The sequence below is a fragment of the Heteronotia binoei genome, chromosome 3, assembly GCF_032191835.1.
Source record: "Heteronotia binoei isolate CCM8104 ecotype False Entrance Well chromosome 3, APGP_CSIRO_Hbin_v1, whole genome shotgun sequence".
Classification (NCBI taxonomy): domain Eukaryota; kingdom Metazoa; phylum Chordata; class Lepidosauria; order Squamata; family Gekkonidae; genus Heteronotia; species Heteronotia binoei.
Window position 1 is genome coordinate 48,792,084 of NC_083225.1, and position 25,334 is coordinate 48,817,417.

Sequence of the window (25,334 nt, forward strand, 5' to 3'; positions counted from 1 at the left end):
CTCCCTGTGCTTTCCAAGGATACAAGTTCTGATGTGGAAAGAAGAATCTTACTGAAAGAAAAAAATAGAATGCTGTATTGCTGATTTTTTAAAAAGTTCCCCAGTGGCTGGGGGAAAGCTCTGCAGGGACAGTGAAAATGGCTATTGGGGAGGAGGGGGGTTAACATATGGGAAGATTCCCGGCAATCAACATTTATTTGTGTCCTAATTATGGTGTTTTCCACACTGGGACCAGCATATGTATTTTCTACATTGTTGCTGCAGCTGCTGTCAACGCTCACTCTGCCTTGGTGAACGTAACCAAGCTTTTGGTCTCAGTAACTCTCCAAATAACACATGACATAAAGTGAAAGAAGACTTTATTAAAGAACTTCAAGAAAAGGTATATATACAAGGTATATAGTTCAGTGGCAATAAAATGCACAAAATAATAACATTGACAAGTGACCTTTACTGGGGGTCTTACCAAAGCACAGTTGGTTCTTGAAGCAAAGAGCCCCAGAGCATAGTGTAAATATCTTCTTGGCAACAAGGAGTAGGGAGGAAAGGGTAAAAGGGAAGGTAACCCTTCTTCTCAGTAAACATACTTATAGAAACCTGTCAGTCATAATCTCCTGATCTCCTCAACCAATCACTAGAGAGTATCCATGGAACTTTCCAGGTCCGTGAGCTCCCTCTCCCATACCAGATTCACAGCTGAACTGTGTGAGGTAATTAACAGGCCCAGGTGGATGGCCCTGATGAATAACAGCCAGTGTGTGAGTGCATGTGTGTGTGTGGGGGGGAGGTGACTAACACCTGCAGAGAACGTGAGACACAGACCACTTCCACATAGTGAAATTCCCCACATTGACATTTTAAAAACTGTGTGTTATATGAACTTTTCCACAGTAAATGCTTCCTTACCAGGTGAAAACCCAAAGTTTTCTCCTCACCCCACATTTTTGGAACTCCCTAAAACTGAAGATTCAGAAAATGCAGGGTAAGGAGAAAACTTTGGGTTTGCACCTGGTAAGGAAATATTTGCTGTGGAAAATTTCACATAATGTGCAATTTTGAAAACATCAATGCAGGGAATTTCACTAGTGCATAAATGGTCACAGTTTCCCTGCAAAGGGAGAGAGAATAGTGAACCTAGCTGGAAAAGGCTGGAAATTTCCTTTAAGATGGCTTCTCTGTTGACAGCTGCTGATACAGCACAGTCTCATCATCATCATCATCTTATTTGTATCCCGCCCTTCCCGCCGAAGCAGGCTCAGGGCGGCTAACAACATTAAATCAATACATTAAATTATACAATGATATTCGAAACAATAACTAATTTAACAATTTAATTAAAATTCTAAAATTAATACAATTGACATCCTGGTGCTATTACAACAGATGGTAAATTTTTTCTTAGCAGTCTCTCCCTCTTTAATCGGTGTAGGCCATCCTAAAAAGGATGGCCTTGCAGGCCCTGCGGAACTGTTCAAAATCCCGCAGGGCCTGCATTTCTTCCGGAAGCTGGTTCCAAAGGTGTGGAGCCACTACAGAGAAAGCCTGGGTGTGGGTACTCTGTAGTTTTACCTCTTTCGGCCCGGGGATAGTCAGCAGGTTCTTCCCTGCTGACCTCAGTGCTCTCTGGGGTTCGTATGGGGAAAGACGGTCCCTCAGGTGGGCAGGTCCTCGGCCATATAGGGCTTTAAAGGTGATAACCAGCACTTTGTAATGAATCCGGTATGTAAATGGCAGCCGGCTGTATGTGCTCCCACTTTGGGAGCCCCAATAACAGTCTAGCAGCCGCGTTCTGTACCAGCTGCAGCTTCCAGGTTCGACACAGAGGCAGCCCCATGTAGAGGGCATTACAGTAATCTAGTCTCGAGGTGACCGTTGCATGGATCACTGTTGCTAGGTCCTGACGTTCTAGGAAGGGGGCCAACTGCTTTGCCCGCCTCAAATGGAAAAAGACTGACTTAGCAGTGGCTGTTATCTGGGGCTCCATTGATAATGAAGGCTGCAGTAGAACTCCCAGGCTTCTGACCTGGCACGCCGCCTTCAGCGGCGCCCTGTTAAAAACCGGGAGAGGTATTTCCCTCCCCAGAGCGCCCCGACCCAGGCAAAGGACCTCTGTCTTTGCTGGATTCAGTTTCAGCCCACTCAGCCTCAACCAAGTTGCCATGGCCTGCAGTGCCAGGTCCAAATTCTCTGGGACGCAGCCAGGCCGGCCATCCATTAGCAGATAAGAGCTGGGTGTCATCCACATACTGGTGACACCCAAGCCCATACCTCCGGGCAATTTGGGCAAGGGGATGCATATAGATATTAAATAGCATCGGTGAGAGAACTGCTCCCTGAGGCACCCCACAGTGTAGTGTGCGCCTTTTGGACAGCTCACCCCCGATTGCCACCCTTTGTCCCCGATCCTCGAGGAAGGAGAGCCATTGTAAAGCCAACCCCCTAACCCCAACATTAGCGAGGCAGCGGGTCAGTAGCCGATGGTCGACCGTGTCGAACGCAGCCGACAGATCTAACAACATCAGCACTGCCACACCACCTCGATCCAGATATCTCAGTATGGCTTCCACTCCTGGAAGCAGCCTTTCCCACTGCCCCAGAGCTTTTCAAGTTTTTTTGTAATTGGCAATTGAATAGCTTTATAGCATTATAACCTTATCTGTATCAAGGTTCTTTGAATCCCCAGCTTTCATTTTTAAAGAAGTCTCTAGATCTTTTGTTGTGAAGATATGCCTATCCCCTTATATCTCTACAATAGAAAGCGCTAAAGTTTTTTCTCCCCACCCCCCACCCCACGCCTCCAAACAAGCTAGAAATTCAGAGAATCTGATACACAATTGTTATATCTTTACATGGTTATATTGGAAAGAGCTGTGGGCCAATGGAAAAGCCTCCACATTGCATGCAGACGGTCCCAGGTTCAGTTCCCAACATCTCCTGTTAGGTGATGTAAAAGACTTCTACTTGAGACTCTGCAGAGCTGCTACCAGTCTGAGTAGACAATACTGACCTTGATGGTCCAATGCTTGATTCAGTAGAAGGCAGCTTTAGGTAACATTATTATTCAATTGCTTATGAAGCAAAAAGCCCTCTAGTGGCAGGGGGAGGCAATTACTGCAGCAAGGACAGGACAGAGAAAAGGCAGGAATGGACAAATCCAAACTTCCCTACCTACATGACAGCAACACAGGCTTTCCTGCTGTCTTTCTCCAAACATCAAAGTAATGCAGGTTTGGATAGTACTAGAGAAAAGCTGAGGAAATATACTATAATGCTATGGAGAAGCAGGGACGCCCCCCCCCCAGCTTTCTGAACTTCATTGAATTTGAGACAAATAACCCATGAGGAAATTGCCAGTGTTCTTATTTCCCAGACTCTTGAACCACAACAGAATCTAAGTTAACAATGCAATTCTCAACAGAGTTACCCCCTTCTAAAAATACTGACTTCAATGGGCTCTGAACAGTGCCACTCTGCTGAGGACTGCACTGTAAACGTGCTTAAACCCCAGTGGTTTTATTTATTAAGATTACATTTAATCAAACTTTATTGCCATAGCTAAAGGCCATTTTGTAACAGGTTAATGTCTTCAGTAAGAATCAAGATAATAAAATACAGAAATCATGTACATGTATCCATATTAGTTGGACACATTACCTACATTACAGCTCTAAGATACATTTTTGTCTTTATTAGACGGTTGATAAATATATCCTGTGATGATCAAGCAGCATATTGAGAAAGATTGGAATGACAAAAATTTCCTTCTTGTGAAATCTTGCAATGGGCAATACAAGAATTCAGTCTTCAATACAACCACTTTGACGTATGCATTGCATAGTCCACCTTTAATAAGGATACACATATCTGCCCCCCATATATGTATTCATTAGTCAGCTTCATGACAAATGATCAAACTGCTTTAATTTTTTTTTTTACTTTATTATCTACTCTGTAGCCAATTAACTGATACAAATGAAATCACTGCATTAAAAACTCAACATTATGGGTTTTTTGTGGTTCTGAAAGAAGCATAGGACAGTTTAACAAAGAAAGGATACTACCCACTGTTAAAAAAGGAAAGGCCAACTGTAAACTTTTTTAGCTCTATAATACAGGCAAGCCCCACAAACAAAAAAAAAAGCCTGTCCTGCACCACATAGATCCATGAATTCCTTCAATCCCAGCCAATCAATTAGCATTGACTTTCACTAATTCTCAAAGCTGTTCAGTGCAATCCTATTTCTAATTAACGGAACACAAACTGCAGAGCTCAATGGTGCTTGTGCCCAAGTGAGTGAGTATTGGATTGCAGATTTAGTTGATTGATCTACCAATTAAATCCATTCCAAGTCTGCAGCTCCTCTGTAAAGATTGAGCATCTTTCACTTCCTTCTTTTCAAGAGACAGGTAACTTTTTACATAGTTCTTGGAAGGGGAGCTGTCTGTATTTCTGAACTGTAGAAGTAAGCTTTCACCTTTTTTCTTTCGGAAAAACAAATGATATTATTTAGCTACCAACAGATGCACACACACATTTTCTGAAATAAAACACTTCTTTTAATTGGCAAGTAGAACACACATTGCAGGTCATTAGTATTTAATTAAAAGACTATTAAGTTACAAATACACATTTTAAAAAAACAAAACACCATGGCATTTAGAGGGCAGTTTACGGCACATACTTTTTCCCCAACCTTTCTGCTAGCAATTGACAGGATACCGTTTCTTGTCTGTAACATAATGCATTGCTAAGAAACAAGGGAAATATGTAACACTGCTAAAAAACAGAGGCTGGGGGAGGGGGGAAAAGAGAGAGAGAGAGAGAGAGACTTGTTTATTTAAATAGGATTTGAGTGTTGTGGGTCTGGATTTAGTTTCAGTGTTTCTTTAATACTTCAAATGCCTAAAGGACACTGAAGATTTGTCTGGAAACATGATCAGGTAAAAAAGATGGAATCTTGACATCAAGCTGAAAGTTCAATTCAGTATGGTCCAAAAACATTTTCCACCCCACCCAGAACCCCCATCACTTCCATTACATTACTCAGGCTTCTATCAAAGCCCAACATGCATTGCAGAAGACCTTTGAAGAAAGGCAATGACATACAGCTAAATCACAAATACATACATATATGCACGGGTGGGTGTATATGTCTCTCTGTACACACACACACGTGCATATACATAAACATCACATATATGGTATCTTTACTTCTTATTAGCAATATCTACTGGTAATTATGAGGTACATAACTCATTCCACGTTATCTAACGTATTAACAAGTTACAATGGTGTGTTAATGCAATTTTTTTTTTTTTTTTAAAAAGGAACATCTATATTTTCAAAACTTTTTTTTGTAGAAAGTATAAATCTCATCCCCCTCAAACAAACAATTAGGGCTAGGAGAATATGAACTTCAGTTTTGAACACCGCTAAATAAAAAAACCTTCACAACTTTCCACTCAGGGTGCTGAAAGCTTCTCACATTGACAGGCTTTCCGCCCCAGATGCTTTCCCCAGACAGAGCACCACCAGTTCCTAATTAGAACAAGCCTCTCTGAAATTACACCTCTGTCCCTTTTTACAGGCAGTTGGGACGTTGTTTGTGAATGAGATGTGGTCTTCCTACAAGGTCTGTATTGAGTGTGCAAGCCATGAGCAGAGAAACATGTGAGAATCCCTTTCTGTCTGAAATGCACTGGTGTCTAAGCTGCAGCAGTCCAGAGGGTATTATGAGAAGATACAGCAGTTTCTAGCTTTTCACATTTCCCCTGAGAAAGAACCTGCTGAGGCTCAGAACACTTTGGGACTACAGTGCTAGACAGTAAATCCACTCCTACTTTCTGTACGCTCGACTGTCTGCACACAGTTAAACAGGAGCACATGCAGGAAAACAAAACTGCATCTGATCTGAACTTCCTCCCCGCCCTTAGGTGGAAGTATGATAGATGCAGGAAACATGTTGGAAGTGATCCTTTATAATGGCAGAAAAATACAGTCACACAGATACCCAAGCTAAGCTTTCTGTGAAAAGTCTTTCATAGCAGTTTTGTATTATTTACATGCTTCACTATTTGCTTTAGGTTGTATTATTATTTAACTTTATGGCACTGCTTATAGCAAAAATAGAAAATTGCCTTGGTGGAAACATCTCCATCTCAAAAAATATCAAGGAGTACCATTAAATAGTTAAGTTTCTCATAAAAAGCCAACCCCTAAAACAAAGATTATGCTGCTACTGAGAACAAAATGCCCCGTTCTTTGCCCAGTCTATGGTAATGCAAGCTACAGTGTTAGGAGACTGCCAAACACGGGCTTTGCTCCACTTTTGTTTTAAACATTGCCATTTAAAAGGGGGGGGGGGGGGGATTTGCTGCAAAGAAGCCTTCTTTAACCGCTGTGAGGCATAGCACAAAAACTGGTCAACAACCAATAACAAGAATTTTAGAAAATGCTCTCAACGACTTTAGTTGGCTTTCCGTTATGTAAAGGAACTGTGGAAGTTGTCCATATGAAGTCCACACGCCTTGATCATTGAACTGATCACTAGATTCCAAGAAAACATAGCGACGTTTCAAAATACACACATACAAACACAATGCAACACAACCAATGAAAACCACCTAGAAGGCAGAGTTTCTCCATCTGTTTACACCAGATGAATTAAAGTGCATAGCAGCTACTTTAACAGTTCTTGGAGAGAGGAAACACTCAGCAAGCTTCAGCAAGCTTGATGCTTTCTATGTACATCTTGCTACAGATGGCTTCCCTTTTCTTGTTCTTCTTCTAATCCAACCTATCAGCAACTCTGTTGAAATTTCAAATGGAATGTGCTGAAATTTCTGATTGCTGCCTGATGTAACTCTGGAAGCTCTTATCTCCAATGGGATGTTCTCTACAAAACAAGAAATAAAGAAGAGGCAGCATGTTGATTACACATTTTGCAGAGCAGGAGAAAATCTAAGGCAAAAAGAAACATCTTCTCATTTTTTCCTTCTAGGAGAAAGCCCCGGCATGACTGAAATTCATGAAAGTAAAGGAAAGCCAATAACAATTTGGGTAGCCTGGAAAGCCCACTTTAGGCTGCAAAAGAGCAAGAAAGGGGGGCTTGGCAAGCAACCCTCTAGTATTCTGGGTGAAGTATTAGCAAGGCTCCTCAGAAACAAGGTAATGGCAAGTTGGAAGTATCATGTCCTGTGAGCTTCACATGGAAATGCTTCTTTGCACAGACAAAGCCTTCAGGCAGGAAGAACTTTATACAGGTGCAAGAAAGGGCTGTGCTCAGCCCTGCGACAAAGGGGGTTCCTGAAATCCAGAATTCCCTGGCTTGGTATATCATTCACATTTTCCCCTGCCATTTCTCCAATGATATGTTCACATAATTACTGTAATGCATTTCAGTTTTTGCCATAAACTATTCCTAGTTCAGAAAAATCTCATGTATACAATTGTACAAGGAATTCTTGATGAACAACAAATCTCATCGGATACCAATAAATCTTCCATAGTTTAAAAAAAAAAAAACATGCAGGAACTTGTTTCACTAGCCCAACTTCCTCAATCACATTATTTTAGGGAACCAGAACCAAGCTGCATTGTATGCATAAAGCCAGGAATCACAATCCCTTACTGTACCCTTTGGTTGATGACTATCCACCTCTGGACCAAGCAATCTTCAGTGAGTGGATGGGACAGTATTTTTTCTATTGCGTTCATGTTTGAACTTCTGTACCCTTGTACACTGTTCTGAGGATGCATTCCAGTTGTGCCCTCGTTTTAAAGAAGCCCATTTCCATTTATTAAGTCTTCTCATCTGGGCAGATATATTCATTTGGTCACTGTTTCAAAGGTGGCATTGAAGTCTCAGAGTGGAATTTTGAGGCATAATGCTCTTTCAAATGCAAGTGTTGTGGAGCAAAGGGGAATTGATTTGGCAGAAACGCTGTTGCTCTTTTTGATACAGAAAACCAGCAAGCACTGCCTGCTTCCCACACTATTTTAAAACAAACCATAATTCCCAACAAAGAAACTGAAGAAACATATGCAAGCCGGATGGGACAGGATGTATGCCTCACCATTATAAGCTGACAGAGATCTCCTGGTGTTGATTAGAAGAGAAAGAATGAGGCACATGAAGTTTCCTCTAAAGGAAGTTTGTAATTGCTGAGACCATTCCATTAAGGAACAAGTAGTTCTATCATTAAGCAAAGCAGAGGACTAGTGAACCAGCTTGTGGCTCAGGAGATCTAAAATGGCTCAGTGAGCAAGTCTTCAGCCCAGATACCAGAAAGTCTCTGGTTTGAGATGTATAATCGCTGGTGATCCTGAGACAGCAGCTTTAACCACATAAAGAAGCAATATTCTGTAATTGGCTGTGTGGTATGAGAAGCCCTCAGCTTCTTCAGAGGGTGGTTAAATGCTAACTTCTCTCCACAAGATTAGAACCACCACACAATGATGCTATTCTCTGCTCAGGTCTCCACCTTCTAGTCATGGAGTGACTTCATGCAAACGAGATTACAATGTGCCCCAAGCAGAAAACTGGTATATGCCAGAATAGTATCTGCATAACAAAACTGTTCATAGAACAAAGCAGTAGACAAGTTGCACCTTTAAAACCAACTAAATTTTAGTAGCTGCATGAAAAATAGCCAAAACTGAACCTCTGCTGAGAGTTTTGTAAGACAAGAATGCCGTGGGAATCTAATGCTATTTGTCAGGAGTGCTCTTGAGCAAACCACACTTACTGGCTCCCGTATTTTGTCTTCTTGAACTTATCCCTCTTATATTGGGCATGTTCCTGCTCTAAGGTTTTAACACTTGCAACAATCTGTTTTAGTGTCTTGTAGGTCTCCTGAGGGTCATCGATGACAAAGGTTGAGTATTCTTCCTGTTCTGGCCCATCATATACAGATTTGCTGCCACAAGCCTCTGCCAGAAAGAAGATGGGAAAAATTCGACACTTGTGTAATACACACACACTTAAAAACAAAGCATCTCAATAGAACTGATCATATCCAGGTAATAGCAAGATCGGGCCAAGTAGCAAGATCGGGCCAATAGCAAGATCATATCCAGGTAATAACAAGATCGGGCCAAGTGTCTATCAAGCCAAACAGCATAGTTTTCAATAGTGGTCAGTCAAATGACTCTGACAAATGGCTAGAGCATAAAGATAATATCCCTTCTCCAGTTCATTTCTAGCATTTGGTTTTCATAGGTATACCCCCTTCACTCCACTACTGTGGTTAACAATCAGCACACTTACCTTCCATTTTTTCCAGTTGGTGGCGATCATTCCACAAACTTGTCTAATCACCTTTTAAAGTCATCTAAAACATGGACTGCTTCCACATGGGGGCTCAAAAATGCACCTTAGAGCACAGAGAGGGTGTATCTCGGGTCTCCCATGCCCCTGCTGTGTTTGTTTCTGCTGCAGCCATGCCCCAACCCTCTCTCCTTCTCTGCATCATGTCCATGCAAAAGCAATGATGCAATAACAATCATGCAGGGCCTCTTTGCAACCCAGCAACCTACCCTTTCTTCTTCTTTGCCCAGCTAAGCCACAGTGTAAAACTACTCTGTAGCTTAATTCTGAGGGGGGGCATTAATGGGCTAAAAGCGGAGGAGGAAATATGGAGCAATGCTCTGCCTTTCTTCATATTGACTGCAGGCAAAGCATGTAAATATCTTCAATTATTTGAGGTTCTAAAAGAGGTTTGTCTTTGGATTCATCAACTAAATCCGAGTGTTGGATTTAACCTCATGCATTTATCCACATGGACATTCTGCCTACAGTCACCGAGTAGCTTCCCCACTGAAGCAGGGAAATGGTCTAAATGTACTTTTGAGCTTTTGCATGCATATGCTGTGGATTAGTTTGAGGAAGGAAGAGTTTCCTTCTGCTATCTATTCTGCTGGAGCGTTTGTTTTTTACTTTGCATGCTCATCTATGCTTGATTAAGGCAACTGCATCTTTTCATTGGCAAAAAAGCTTTGCTTATTCCAAGCCAGAAAGATGAGGGCAAAGGGATGGGCAGTTCGGAAACAGCAAGAGGGGTCATAGGTTTGCAATTACACAAGGTTGAGGGTAAGTTTAAATATATCTGACACCATTGGCTTACTTCCTATGAAGTTATATTTATAGTTTAAGCTTAAGATATCCAGACACTCCCCAGTACTAAAGCAGATTCTGAAGTCTGGAAAACGGGTAGTTCAAAATAGTTAGCTAGCGTGCCAAGAAATGCAGTGATCATATGATGTTCCTTCCCTCCTTCTACATTCATTGAATTTTTTTGCCCCGACACTCAGATTTAATTGATGAATCCGAAAGCAAACCTGTTTTAGGACCTACAATGATTGATGGGATATTTACATGTGCCAGCAGTTAAAAGTAGCCTGTATGTTCCCAATCTGAATGATGACTTGATCAGTCATTTCCTAAATGTATTGTTCACTTTAAGATTCACTTCCACTTGCCAATTCTGAAGAAACGACTTGCAACATATACATAAACTGCAACATAAACTGCTCCGTGATTTTGTTTCAAAATAATTATTTAAAATCTACAGCTTGCAATTATGCATGAAACTAAGCATACTGTCATTTATATATATACTAGGAATAAGGCCCATTGTGAAGAAAAATACAATGGGCTCTAGAAGGAGACTCCAGGTGAGTGCCTCCCTTGCTGTCTTCCCACCAACCCAACTGAAGGCATTCACTCCCCCCCTCCCGACCTCCAGGGGAGCTGATCTCTGCCATCTGTAATTCTGAGCGACCTCCAGCCCTCACCTGGAGATTGGCAACAGTGGTTCCTTAGGAGGAATGGCTTTGTACCTGCCTGAGGTCCCACCCCTCCTCAAACCCCACCCTCTCCAGGCCCCACCCCTTAAATATACAGGAATTTCCTAACCTGGAGTTGGTAACCTTATCTCCTTCCCTTTATCTGCCCCTCTGACTTCAGTTTTCCATCACCTTCCCCCTCCCTGCAGTCTCTACATGGGCTGTCTTTCTCCACAGCATGTGTGTTTCTTTGTGGGGGGGACCAAAACAGCTTACATAATTCTCTTCTCACCACCCTGTGAGGGAGATTAGGCTGAAAGTCTGTGACTGGTCCAAAATCACTTGTCAGCTTCCACAGCAAGAACCTGGGTCCAGCAGACCCCACTATGAAGCCCTATGCCCTCTTCAAACTCCACCACAGAATCTCCAGGAATTTCCCACCAACCTGGAACTGACAGCCACAGTCAGGACCGGCCCCAGTGAGTTCTGCCTCAGAGGTCTTTAGTGATACCTTTCAGAACAACACTCTGTCTCTGATAACATTGTTGGTCTTAAGCACCCTGCTTATCTGTCCAACTGCAAAGCAGCCATTTTCTCCAGGGGAAGTGATCTCTGCCATCTGGAGATTGGCAACAATGGTTCCCCAGGAGGAAATTTTTGGTTTGGTGTCTATGGCATTGCACCTGTCTGAGGTCCCACCCATCCTCAAACCCCACCTTCTCCAGGCCCCACCCCTTAAATATCCAGGAATTTCCTAACCTGGAGTTGGCAGCCCTATCTCCTTCCCTTTATTTGCCCCTCTGACTTTAGGTTTCCATTGCCACCTCCCTCCCTGCAGCCCCTACATAGGAAAAAGACAGTGTGGGGACCAAAGCAGCTTACATCATTCTCCTCTCCCCCTGTGTGATCTGAACATCAGCCCTGTGAGGCAGGTTAGGCTGAAAGTCTGTGACTGGTCCAAAATCACCCAGTCAGCTTCTACAGCAAGGACCTGTGTCTGGCAGGCTCCAAGCCCTGACTCCTAGGCCCACCTCAAATTCCACCACAGAATCTCCAGGGATTTCCCACCAACCTGGAACTGGCAGCCCTGGTCAGCACTGGGCACAGTAAGTTCTCACTCAGAGACCTTTTAGACCAACAGTCTGTCTCTGACTTTCTCTGCTGTCTCCCTCCTTCTTCCTCCCTCATCCAATCGAAGGAAGGTTTTCTTTCTCTGTGAATCAGTGTGACAGGCAGCTCAGCCAATGGGGGAGAGTAGGGAGAGCCAGCAGCCGGTAGATCTAAGGAAGCATTTTACTGACAGAATCAGCTTTGCTGGGTAGCAACAGCCACTCAGGTGGGAGAGAGGAGTGGACACAACCAATGGTATGCAAGTACTCATGATTGATAGTTTGATGGGCCAAAGGTTGATGAAGTGCAGTCCCACCCAGTCCCAACAAATCAGGATGCCGGGATTTGCCTACATGAAACCAGTTTTATGTCTAGATTTACAGGTAGCATTTCAGATTCTCCAAAGCAAGGCATTCTTTAAAATAGGATTATTTTTTTTTAAAATGAGGCGACTAAACGAACGTGACCAATTAGCACACTTACCTTCCATTTTCTCCAGTTTAGACATATACAAATTAAAAAGGGAGTAGATGCGTTCAGTTTCTCTATCTCCATCTATGTCTAACTGTATATTTGCTGGTAGGCCCCTGCAGAAACATTTAGGAATATGTTAAACTATGAAATGTTATTTTATTTTTGTTGTTGTTGTGATACAATTGGAATTCTGGCTTGCAGAGCAAAAACAATATTACAAAACTAAACAATATTACGAAAGTTTATTTAAAATATAGATTGAGTTTTGTTAAAGGTGATGATTACCTTATAGCCTAATATTTTATCTTTTTGAAAAACCAGAAGAGTGATTCCCTATCCCATGCCAAATGCTCTAAGTTGTATAAACTAATATTGGCTTCCTAGTCTGTGGCTCAGCAAACAGTGCCATAACGATTTAGTTCAACACAAAGATGCAGTTTGTTCCCTTTCTTAACACACAATTACTCTGGCAGCTTAGGTATGGGAGAACACAATATCTCCTTAGCAAGGCATATTTTAAGCAATGCAGTCGATAAGTGGGTAGATGCTATGTGCTTTAACTCTTCTTTTCTGTTTTTGAGAGGGTCAGACATCAGCTCTCACTAGCTTGCTTGTGTTACCTTATTGATGCACAAGATATACTGTGATGCAAATGCTGGAATTAAAAGGAATTTAACATCAACTGGTAGTGTAACTTAACTTCTATGTAAGCATGATCCTTGTTCATAGGACTGAGACTATAGTACAGTTGTTCAACACATGCTTGTGATTATCATGTGCTGAGATGGAAGAGAAGCCATACCTTTTTTAGTCAGCTGCCCATTGGGGTGTGTCAGAGAGTTCCTATTTTGCAATGTATTAGAATTCAAGGCAACCATTTACACTGATGGATAGGAGTTTTCCTACAGCAGGTCTCTCACCCGTCTTGTAATATTACTTCCCCTGCATATATACCCTGAAGGACATCTGCCCTGCTCCCCTTAACAGATGGAAACTATGCAAAGAAAGATGAATTCCCAAACTGAAAAATAACATGTAGTATAAGATGTGAGCTGCAGAATTGCATTTCTACTGCCAGTATATTATTAAAGGAATGAATAATTTACTATAAGTCAGAAAACAGCTAGAGTTTTTAGTGGGTATTTTTCTTTGTAGTTCGGAATTGAATGATCAGTCATATGGGTTAAACCGATTAATCCATTAACTCTGCATAAACTTATATCTGCATACAACATTATTGCTGAATTGAAAACAGAGTAGTTTCTTAGTTAAGAGGTGCTGCATGAAGTGTCATGGCAAGATCTGTCTTGAAAAAGTTATCCTGCTGAGACTGGAGCAGTGGAAGATGCTTCTTCCAATATAGTGTCTGCTGTGGTCAGGTGGGTGGGTAGGAATAATACAGTATTTAAAAGGAAAGATTAAATGCTGTTGCTCAAACAACTAAGGCCATGTTTTCAGTAAATTGTAAGGCTTCTAATAGATTAATCCTACAGATTAATTGAAGCTCTAGTAGTGTTTTAGTAAGAATAAGATTTCTAAGACTGGCTTGTACTACAAAAGCCAACCTAAACTAAGCTGGTTCGCAGATGTTTCAAGGAAAACCAGATTAAGGAAACAGCTAATGCATATCAACACAGGCTTGCCTTCCCATTACTTAGCATTGGTTCACAGACTTTTAACGATCTGAAGGCTGGCTACACATTTCATCATCAGCATGCTTCAAGGAGATTTTAGAACAGGAAACATCCTAGAAAGTCCTTACCCAGTGCAGGGAGTACAGCCAGGGGTATTATCCGCAGTAGCTTTGCAGCACAGCCAGTGCCCATTAAGGTATGCAGAGGGGTGATAGACAGTGAGACGTTTCTTGTTACACTGGCTAACTTTGGTGAGGATATCAATCCAGTCCTTGGCCTCGACACAGTTATTTGCTTGGATATACAGGGCCCTTTCAGGCTGGATCACTTGGAACATCTGAAAGGAATAGAGATGAAGAGCAAGAGTCATTTAAAATCTAATGTTCACACAGAAATGGCAGACACAGAGAGATACATACTTTAGTCCTTTAATCCACAAGGTTAGACCCCAATCTCAGATCATGAGATTCCCAGTTCAAACCCTGACACAAACCTTGTAAGAATATGTAAAAACTTGGCCTGTAGTTACAGAGCTGAACTTGGTCAGGACTGTGCTTCAGATTCCATCTCTACCCTGAAGTCCCCTCCCCTAGCAGCTTAATTTATCTCCAAAGTACCCTCTAAGCTGTGCTAGGAAGCACTGGTACACAAAATTTTAGCTGGCAGCACAGGGATTTTTAGCTCAACCACTAGAAGGCATTTTTCCTCCACTGGAAACAATGGAGGATGGGGCCACCTCCTTCTGAGCCCATAGAATTGGACCCCCTGGTCTAATCTTTTTGAAACTTGGAGGGGTTTTTTTTTAAGGAGAGGCAGTAGTTTGCTTCAAATATGGTGCCTTTACTTCAAAAAACAGCCTCCCCCCCCCCCCGAGCCCCAGATACCCCTGGACTAATTTTCCTTTACAGCTTATGGGGCCCATTGATGATAATTGTCCACATAGGCTATAATAGAGCTTGGGGGGAATCATTTTTTTTTTGCGTATCTCTATTATGCTTTTTAGTATGATTTGTAAGCTGCCTTGAGTCACAGGGAAGTGGGATATAAATATGGCATATTTTTGAAGTGCAAGTGACAGTCCGAGGCCAAGTCTAGTGGAAAGAAGTGTTTAGACCTGTTCCTCAGAAGCCTGGCCTACCCCTATAGAAGGCAACATTTTCTGTAATTAAATTTCACTTGATTCTGTTAAAATTATTCTTAAAATATAGTTTAAATACAGTTTAAAAATGCATTCTGAGATTTTTACAAGGTTATGGAAATAATCTTCTAAAAAACTAATTTACCCAATAGTCGAATGCAGACTCGCTCACAACTTTAATGCTACTAGCTTTTTTTCACTCATGAGGTAGAATTTTTGCTCACAGCACTGTGGAGCTTAGAGGGAATATTGTTTACCTCATGGACTTAATTAATTAAAATATGCCTATCCTGCCCTGCTACCTCAATAGGTTTCCAAGACACCCTGAAGCAAATTATTTTTTAAAGCAAAAAACATAGGAAGATTCAAAGACAACTATCTAAGATACATCATAAAAGGGAAAAAAGCACTAAAACAGCAGCATCCTTTCCATAGCTACATACTGAACAGTAAGACTTAATTTAATTCCATATTTTAAATTTTTCACGACACTCTGTGTTAGAGTGATAAGAAAATTGCATTCCTCTATTGGACTTATTGCCACTAAAAAAAGGGCCAGAGGAATGTTTCCAAAGGAAGTATTCCATAGATTTGCTACACAGTAAAGCGTCTGTCATGTATCCTAACAACAACACTGAGCAAAGCTTTCTTCCAGCACTAAGAAGCCTTCTTCCAGTTTAAACAGTTCTTCTTCCAGTGGAAGAACCAGTTCAGTTAGCTGGATGAAGGCTCCTTTGGCTGAAGGAATTTCCTCCAGCCCAGGGTGGTATATACATTCCTATTCTTGGTTGTCACCTGTTTCATCTCCCTTTACTCAGAATGGTTTATAATCTCCTTCCCTTCCTCTCCCCACAACAGACAAACCTGTGAGGTACAGGGGCTGAGAGAGCTCTGAGAGAACTGCTCTTGAAAGAACAGCTCTGAGAGAACTGTGACTAACCCTAGGTCACTCAGCTGGCTGCTGGTTCTTCAGATTAGAGTAGCCCTTCCTTGTGAGAATGAAACAAGATAAACTCCATCTTTGTTTCTTCAAGGAAGGATAGCATACAGAGACGACAAAACATCCAATGTGTTTTCTGTCTTGTATAATTAAAGTGTGAGAGGCCTCACTCTATAAATGTAATATTTTATTTATAATATTTAACAATATTTTGTAGCTCCTGAACAGCACTAGCAAATATGGTCTTCAGAGAAGTACCATTTAAAAAGAACTGTACATTCAGTCTTTATTCTCCTTTAATTACAAGCTTTTTTGAAATACCTTTAAAATTAGGAAGTTCTCCTTCCTAACATGGTATTAAAGGAGTCTAACAATGTTTTTTTTTAAAGCACACAATAGAAAAACTTCATACAATCCCATATAAATGAGAAAATTTAAAACAGCAGTGGTATTATGCATTTCACAAGAAAGGCTACTCCAGTGCTTGGCCTTTATACAAATAACCCTGTATCTATTACACCCCAGACAGCCTATGCTTACATTGACTCAAGCTACATGTGATAATGGCAGTCCTATTTCTTTAAGTCTTGGCATAAAGCAGAGGGTATATGTGTGTGGTGGTGGTGGGGACTCAGTTTCTAAGGTTCTAAATCAAAAAGTATGAGAGAAGCTGAACTCCCCTAACCCCCATGTCTGCTTCACAACCTCTCTATGCAGATACTTCTCTCTTAGCTGGGCATTCTTCCAGTATGCAAAGCCCAGCTGGAGGAAAAGTGATATCAACTGAGACATTGCAGAGATGGAAACTGCAGGCAGGGCCAGATGGGAGGCCTTAGAAACACCGCCTTTCATGGGTTCCTATGCTTAAAAGTAAAAAAAAACAGACAACCTAGGCTCTCCAACTCTGTTTTATATACAGCAGTCTATTAAGCAGATTCCAAAGCCATCTTAAGTAGAGTTACACTCATCTGGGTCGACTGAAGTAAATGGGCTTAGAACTTTGCTTAGGATAGCACTATCAGTCTACTAGTAGTATGTATCATCTGAGGCTTAGTGACTGGACAAACATTAATGTTTCTGCATATTTTCTGATGATGTTGGTGACTATTCCACATGCACATACATGACCAAAATTCAACCTGAATGATCTTTTTTGCAGCATGACCCCTTCAAACATCCATTTGTTTCAAGGAGACGCTTCTGTAAGTACTCTTAACAGGCACCCAGGTGCCCAAACAAAAATCTAATGTATATTACGCCAGGGCTTTTTTTTGTAGCAGCAACTCCTTTGCATATTAGGCCACATACCCCTGATGTAGCCAATCCTCCTGGAGCTTACAGTAGGTCCTGTACTAAGAGCCCTGTAAGCTCTTGGAGGATTGGCAACATCAGAGGTATGTGGCCTAATATGCAAAGGAGTTGCTGCTACAAAAAAAAAAGCCCTGTATTACGCAGCACCATGTTTTTGGGTCTTTGAAGGTGACCCAATATAATTTGCCCAGGGACAGAAAGGCACTGTGGTTATAAGAAAATGTAATTTAAAGAAACAACTATCTAAAATTTTGTAATGACTGATCATCACCAAGCAAGCATGGCTCAAGGTATGCTGTCCATAACTGAATTCCTATTCAGTTCCAACCTAATGGGCAATAATGGCCGTGCTACAGTGATATTTAAAACAGTTCAGTAGAGGTCTATGAACTATCTGTTTTTAAGAGCTGATTACAAATGAGCAATAAAAATAGTTCTCGAAAAAAACACATCTGCTTACATTTTTCATTTTGAAGGACTCCTCTTCCAATTTTTCTACTGCCAGAATGTTTTCAATTGGAATGCTACACAGTGGATGATCACCTGCAGGAATCAGATAAAAAAGAAGATCATTTTAAATGCTCATCCTGTGCCCATTGGAGGCACTATGGAGAATTGCAATGAGGAACTACAGTCCTCACATTTGAAAAGCACATTTGCTAGTAGCAATCTGACTTGTTCCAAATGCCATCAAAACAACAATACAAAAACCTAAGAGACTGCATATTATAGAGGCCTGAAACTGTACTGAAAAAACTGTGTGGGTGTGGATGGATAGATGATGATGAAGAAGATTGATAGATGATGGATGGATGGATGGATGATGGAGCAGAGGTCCACCAGTGGCTGTTAGCCACAATGTATTGTTGGAACTCTCTGTCTGAGGCAGTGATGCTCTGTATTCTTGGTGCTTATGGGGGCACAGTGGGAGGGCTTATAGCCCCACTAGTAGACCTCCTGATGGCACTTGGTTTTTATGGTCACTGTGTGACACAGAGTGCTGGACTGGATGGGCCACTGGCCTGATCCAACATGGCTTTTCTTATGTTCTTATGATGACAGACAGACAGATAGAATCATAGAGTTGGAAGGGATCTACATGGTAATCTAGTCCATCCTCCTGCAAAATACAGGAAATTCACAAATACTTCTCCCCCACACCCCCAGTGACCCCTGCTCCATGCCCAGAAGATGGCAGAAAACTTCCAAGAATGTCATAAGGCATAAAGATAGTATGTTATATCATTACTGAATTTTCTGTCATAAAAATCTCTAAGTACTTATTTCATTGCCCCTTAGCATTTTTCTCTTTTGGAAAAATCAACGTATCTAATGCTGACCAAGGTCCTATTCCACAGAACTGTGTATATATAAAGAACAGGGATTTTTCTGCCAACCCCCAAGAATCCTTAGGGGTCCCATTACATGAAACACGATATTTTGGATTGGGTTGGAGGTTCCCCCCACTCCCCAAGTTGTGTTTCACATCTGACCAGAATTCTCCTTTAAAACAGTGTGGGGTGGGATAAAGCTACAGGGCAGGGCAGCAGGACGGGCATCAGTCTTCCCTCCCATGCTGCTTCTAGACTGCCAAAAATAGTAGAGGCAGGGCTGTTTGTCCCGCTGCCGATTCCAGAGGCAGCTTCATGTGTGTGTTTATGTGAAAGAAATGTCAGGAGGGTTGAGGGGGAAAGAGGATGAGGTGCAGAGGTAACAGAGTCATGCTGGACATGACTGTGGAGGGCTGAGGCAGAAAGTTCATCTCCCATACTTTGTGCTTCACAATTTTTGGCTGTTGCTACTCACCTGCTGATGCGCTGATATGTTGGGGCAGTCTTTTCCATCCACCTCCATTCCCATTAGCAAGCAGGCCAGCAGCAACAGGCCCTGAAGCAGAAAGTGCGGGATGTACTTTCTGCTCCAACGTTCCTGCTTCTCCAGGGTCTGATCAGCAGAAGGGTAGGACGGCAAAGGAAGTGGCCATTGGGGAGGGGGAGAAGTGAGAAACTGGGGCATGGATGGATGGGATTTCCCTCCCCCCGAATAAGGCAGGTCCATCTCCTGTTCTTAAAAAAAAATACTGAAGAAACAGAGGGCATAATTTCATTACCTTTGCTTTTCTGATAAGTAAATTCGTGGTTAGTGAGTCGAAACCATCTCTTCTTGAAGTTCTTCATACCAAATCGTTTCCTGCCTTGTGCCCTCTTTATCATGAACCTATAACAAATGAGATCACAGCAGCATTACACAACTGGAATGCATAATTAAGTAATAATTCATTCTGATCTATTGTTTTAGCTGTTTAATTGCACTGATGTTTATTGTTGGTTTTAATGGTTTTTATTATGCTGGCATCTGCCCTGAGCCTGCTATGGGAAAGGGCGGAATATAAATATACGGAAATAAATAAATAAATAAATAAATAATGAGCTCTCAATGTTCACCTGTCTGAGGAAAATTCAACAATAAGAATGCATCTCGATAAAGTGTAAAGTAGCACAAGTTTAGCTAACCTGTGCTTATTTAGGCCTGTTTTACAAAGATGCATTGAAATATTCAACTGCTCATGTCATGTCAGAATGCTTTCAGTGGATTTCCCAGGGCTTTTTTTGTAGCAGGAACTCCTTTGCATATTAGACCACACACCCCGATATAGCCAATCCTTCAAGAGCTTACAGCAAACCCTGTAAGAAGAGCCCTGTAAGATCTTGGAGGACTGTCTACATCAGGGGGGTATAGCCTAATATGCAAAGGAGTTCCTGCTACAAACAAAGCCCTGATCACCTATATGAAAGTACCCTCATTTCAAACTTACGTACATGTTACAGAAGGCAAAACTGCCACATGGAAGGAGATGCTGATGTGGGTGATGTTTCAAACACTGGATACATACATTTGAGGAGGTCTAATTAACAATTGGAGATATGCAGACGACACCACATTATTGGCAGAAAATACAAAGGACTTGAAATGACTATGGATGAAGTTAAAAGGAGAAAGTGGCAAAGCAGGATTACAGCTGAACATAAAGAAGACAAAAGCAATGAGTACTGAGGAATTACATTCCTTTAAGGCTGACAATAAAGAAACTGAAAATTGTTAAGATTTTCTATTCCTTGACTCAGTTATCAATCAAAAGGGAGACTGCAGCCAAGAAATCAGGAGACTGAGACTTGGAAGTGCAGCCGCAAAGGAACTACAAAAGGTCCTTCTGCTTCATCAAAAAGAATGTCATTAAATTAGCTATAAGGATAATTATTAGATATAAGCAGGGCTTTTTTTGAACAAGAACAAACAAGAATACAATTCCAGCTGGCTTGGTGTTGGGGGGGTGTGGCTCACAAAAAAGCCCTGTGTGAAACAATGGTGATATCAGGGGTGTGGCCTAATATGCAAATAAGTTCCTGCTGTGCTTTTTCTACAAAAAAGGCCCTGAATATAAGATATACTGATCCTAGAATGGTCTATGATCAAATTTCAATGTGGGGATGGGTTTTAAATGTGAGATTAATTGCTGTTTGAGATATGTGATTTACTGCTTTAATATCTTGAGAATGTTGGAAAATTAAAAGAAAAACATTTTTTTAAAAAGAATGTCACAGTAGACCAAGATCAAGATGACTTTATACTATGATATTCCCGATTACTATGTATCTATGTGAAAGTTGGACCATGAAGAAAGGTGACAGGAAGAAAAACTGATTCATTTGCAATGTGGTGGTGAAGGATAGATTGACAGTGAGTTCTAGATCAGCCATAGAGACAAGTGAGTTCTAGATCAAATCAAGCCTGACTTCTCCCTAGATGCTAAAATGACTAACCTGAAGCTATTATACTTTGATCACTTTATGAGAAGACAAGACAATAATGCTAGTAAAATTTGAAGGCAGCAAGAAAAGAGGAAGCTCCAACATGAGATGAACTGACTCAACAAAGAAAGCTACAGCCTTCAGTTTACAACACCTGAGCAAGGCTGTTAATAACAGGGCATTTCAGAGAACATTAATTTGTAAGCTTGCCATAATTCAAAAGTGACTTGATGGCACACAACACAACACACATTAACAACATCTGAATTGCTTTCGCTCTCCATTTTTCAACAGAGGCTAAATACAATAGATAAAATGACAGCACTCTACAGATTTGCTCTTTGATAAGTTCTAAAAGAAATATCCAGCCATCAAATAATGGATGGTGAACTTTGAACCTTGAATTTGTCCCCAGAATTTAATGATGATTCAAGAATACAAAGTCTCTTTAAATGTTCAAGTACAAACTTCAGTATAGAATTTCATTAATAGATGTACAATCTGGAGACAGCTTGTAAAAACTAAACAAAAAGTGAAAAAGCACCACTTCCACACTTGTTGAATAAGCAGCTTTTATCCAATAAGAAGTCATACAGAATTTTCAAGTGAAGCACAGCAAAGTTACAAACTGAGAGTGCACAGCCCAAGGGGAAAAAATGAAACAATCAACACAATATGGCAAAAAAGTGTTCAGTGCAGACAATAAATTTGATGGTGTTCTAATCACCACCCCCAATACTGAACTTTGTGGGACCTCCACTGCTTACTTCCCTCCACTGTGAAAGCTGACCATTGATTACTACTTTTTGCATGACTGCTGAATTTATTCAGGTGTCTTTGGTAAAGAAGGCAATAGTAAACCACCCTGTAAAAAAAATCTGCCGTGAAGATGTTGTGAAAGCAACGTCACCCCAGAGTCGGAAGCGACTGGTGCTTGCACAGAGGACCTTTCCTTTCCTTGGTAAGGTACCTTCTCAAATGCCTTTTGAAAGTCCAAGTATATCATCATGTCTATTGGGCCACCATTAAAAATTCCTGACAGCTAGAAAGACTTAAAATTCCAACAACTGACTAAAGCCAATTTCCCTGTTATAGAGGAAAGTTTGAATTAAAGCTACACTTAGATTTTCTCAAAGATATGACATGAATGTCCTTGGGAGAAACAAAAGAATGGCAGCAGCAAGTGATGTTTCTTCCCTTCTCTTTCCTCTTTTGAAAAGAATCAGATAGGCAAGAAGCCATTCGCTAAGTGTCTCCAGCCTACTCAGTGCCAGCACTGCAACATCAAGCAACAAGACCACAAATATCTCACACATCACATATCAGCAGGGCTTTTTTTTGTAGCTGGAACTCCTTTGCATATTAGGCCACACACCCTTGATGTACCCAGTCATCCCGGAGCTTACAGTAGGCCCTGCACTAAGAGCCCTGTAAGCTCTTGGAAGATTGGCTACATCAGGGGTGTGTGGTCTAATATGCAAAGGAGTTCCTGTTACAAAAAAAAGCCCTGCATATCAGTGTACTTGACTGATGGTCTCGTGTAAGAGAATCATTTGCCCTTGAAGTGGCTGAACCATTGGTGCAAGAAAAGCACATAGAAACTGCACAAACCACTCAAGCAAAGATTCTACAAGGAACCCAAAATATAGCTCTGTCAGTCATCCCCCAACATCAATGAACCTACCCTCTTAATCCTGAGGATTATGTCACTGCTAAAAAATGGTGCATTGTCACCATTTAAATGTTGTTTAAGAATTTGAAACCAAAAGCGTAATTACATTCAGAATTATACAAGGGGGGCACCAGCTTGAACAGCAAACACAAATGTGAACACTTTTTGCATGCTCATTAAGCTGACAGAGAACCGCAATATAAAAACTTCCCCATCTGTTTTTCTTGATGCATGGCATAAATATTAACCGCAGCTTAAAACTTTCTCTCCCCAAAGCCAAGGGAAACATAACCCTCCCCTGGATAAGAAGGGAGGGGACCCCACTGGCAGGTCACTGTGGCAAAGAACCGGCTGCCCTTGCCCTCTTACCTGCACGAACTATTATCATCAACTTTCTTTAATGTTAGTTTAAGAGTCCTTAACACAGCAGGCCAAGCAAGAAGAGACAGGAAAAAAATCAGACAGGAGCAAAAGAAAGACAGACACTTAAATGAGACATTTAAGAGTTAGAGGGGAGGGTTGCAAAATTATAAAAATGCACTTTTAAAAGCAAAAGAAAGACAAAACAGATAATTTTTTTAAAAAAAGAACCAACTCCAATTCATATTGTTACAGTTAGAAGCTGGCAGAGTTTCTACCATGAACCAATTTTATTCACAGTTTTGTAATTGGCTAATGAAAGCCAGTGTTCTTTGTTTTGAATTGTGGTCACATCCTCTAGAATTGCTGTAGCCTTTCTCTGTCTAGTACTAACAGTTAAAACTATACTTTCTATATGTCATTGTCCAAGTGATTAATTAATGCATATTAAATAGCATTTTTCAGATACTGGCCATTTACTCTTTTGTGCATGGGCAATCTTTTGATACATACTCACCCTTCTTTAAGTAGTATTGGTTGCTCTATGCTCTTGTGATCTCTTCTTCCAGAGGATGAAATCAATTCTAAGAACTTGGGAAAAGATAATATATAAGTATGAAACAGGGCGTTAAACTCACATGGTCATTACTTGATGGAAGAACTGATAAAGCACCAAGGAAACGCAAGCAGGTTTTAAAAAAATTAAGTGCTCACCTACTAAGAAAAGAAAAATAACACACAAAGGTTTATATGCAAGTAAATCAAACCTAAAGTTCTGTGTCCACATTAAATGAGATAAAGGACTTGTACAGAATCCTGTGGTGGGGATCCACAAATCTTTGACCCATAAATCACATTTCCTAATCTTCCAAAATTCACAAAGAAAGGCACATGTAAATATAACCCGGCTACTCCCCTGGCTCTAGAACTTTAAGATATTCTTTTGTGGCTGTTCAAGCAATTGGTCCTATATACTAGTCAGGGGATACCAGAAAGCCTTCACCACACATGCTTGGCATGGGGAAGGCAAGGAGGCATGAATTCTTGGATGGTGCCTTGCCTACATGGTACCACTTCCCAGTGGTTTTTTTGTAGAGAAAGCCCACAAGAGCTCATTTGCATATTAGGCCACACCACCTGGCCTGGGAGCACGTGGCTGCTGCATGACAGGTCAGGCCAGCTGGAGCCCTGGCCAGACCAGGTGGAGCTCCGCTCCTATGGACTCTGGCAGGAAAAAAGCCCTGCCAATTCCCAATTCCACGCTCTCTAAGTAGTGCGAGAACAACAGCAGGAATTGCACCAGTAACAACATCTAAAAGGCACTCCGAGTTCCCTTCCACTCTTTTCCTTTCCTTTGATCCAGTTGCCCCCAAAATGATAGCTTTTCTTGCTCTTTAGCCTACCAAATTGCTGAAATGGAAAAACAAGTTCTGAGCAAATACATCCATGCCCCTAAGAAACTGCTCAATAAATAACATCACAGTAAGAGCCCATACTGCTTGCTTCATTTTCATATTTTGACATTAGTTTGGATCCAGCAATTTGCTTATGTGTGGATTCCAGATCTTCCCAACCTTCCCTCTGTCCCTAGGAAATTTGATTCCTGGGTTTCAGAGACCTGCATGGAATAAAATCCATGCAGGTTGTTGGGCCGCAGTGAAGAGAGGAGAGGGTGTAAAATTGCTGTCTTCTGCCTGCTCTGTAAATGGAATACTGCTGATGTAAGACGCAAAAACTCTGCTCTGTAGCCTCAGACCTGCTAGGCTTTCATTCTACATGAGCCCCCAAGAATCAACATCCCTGAGGTCAGAAATGGTTGTTGTGGGGAAGAGAATATCAGAGAAGTTCTATGACCGCTAGCCTCTTCCCATGACAGATTACTGGATCCAGCTCATGTACATCTCTTGTTTTTATAGCCTCTGGTCATTAGCCAATCATCAGCATGCTTCATTTTTACTTTACAAATGGAAGCTAAAAAGGGGTGATCCACAAGTTTGCAGATTCCAATCTCATTTGAGCTGCGAGCTCACAAAATGCAAGCCACACCTGCAGCATGAAGATAATATTGGCCTACTCTATGAGGTCACTGTGAAGAATACT

General features: G+C 41.3%; 1 protein-coding gene across 2 annotated transcripts in view; it reads right to left on the reverse strand.

Annotated features, from left to right (window-relative positions):
• Positions 1-4,534: 4,534 nt before the first annotated feature.
• Positions 4,535-25,334, reverse strand: part of RASA3 (RAS p21 protein activator 3) — a 212,352-nt gene continuing 191,552 nt past the window's right edge. For both annotated transcript variants that reach the window (XM_060233749.1, XM_060233750.1), the window contains exons 18-24: positions 23,752-23,825; positions 19,504-19,610; positions 17,854-17,936; positions 14,133-14,341; positions 12,380-12,483; positions 8,749-8,932; positions 4,535-6,896 (exon numbers count right to left, since the gene is read on the reverse strand). In XM_060233749.1, coding sequence (XP_060089732.1) covers positions 6,821-6,896; positions 8,749-8,932; positions 12,380-12,483; positions 14,133-14,341; positions 17,854-17,936; positions 19,504-19,610; positions 23,752-23,825 — 837 coding nt within the window. In that variant the 3' untranslated portion in view covers positions 4,535-6,820. The remainder of the gene's footprint in view (positions 6,897-8,748; positions 8,933-12,379; positions 12,484-14,132; positions 14,342-17,853; positions 17,937-19,503; positions 19,611-23,751; positions 23,826-25,334) is intronic.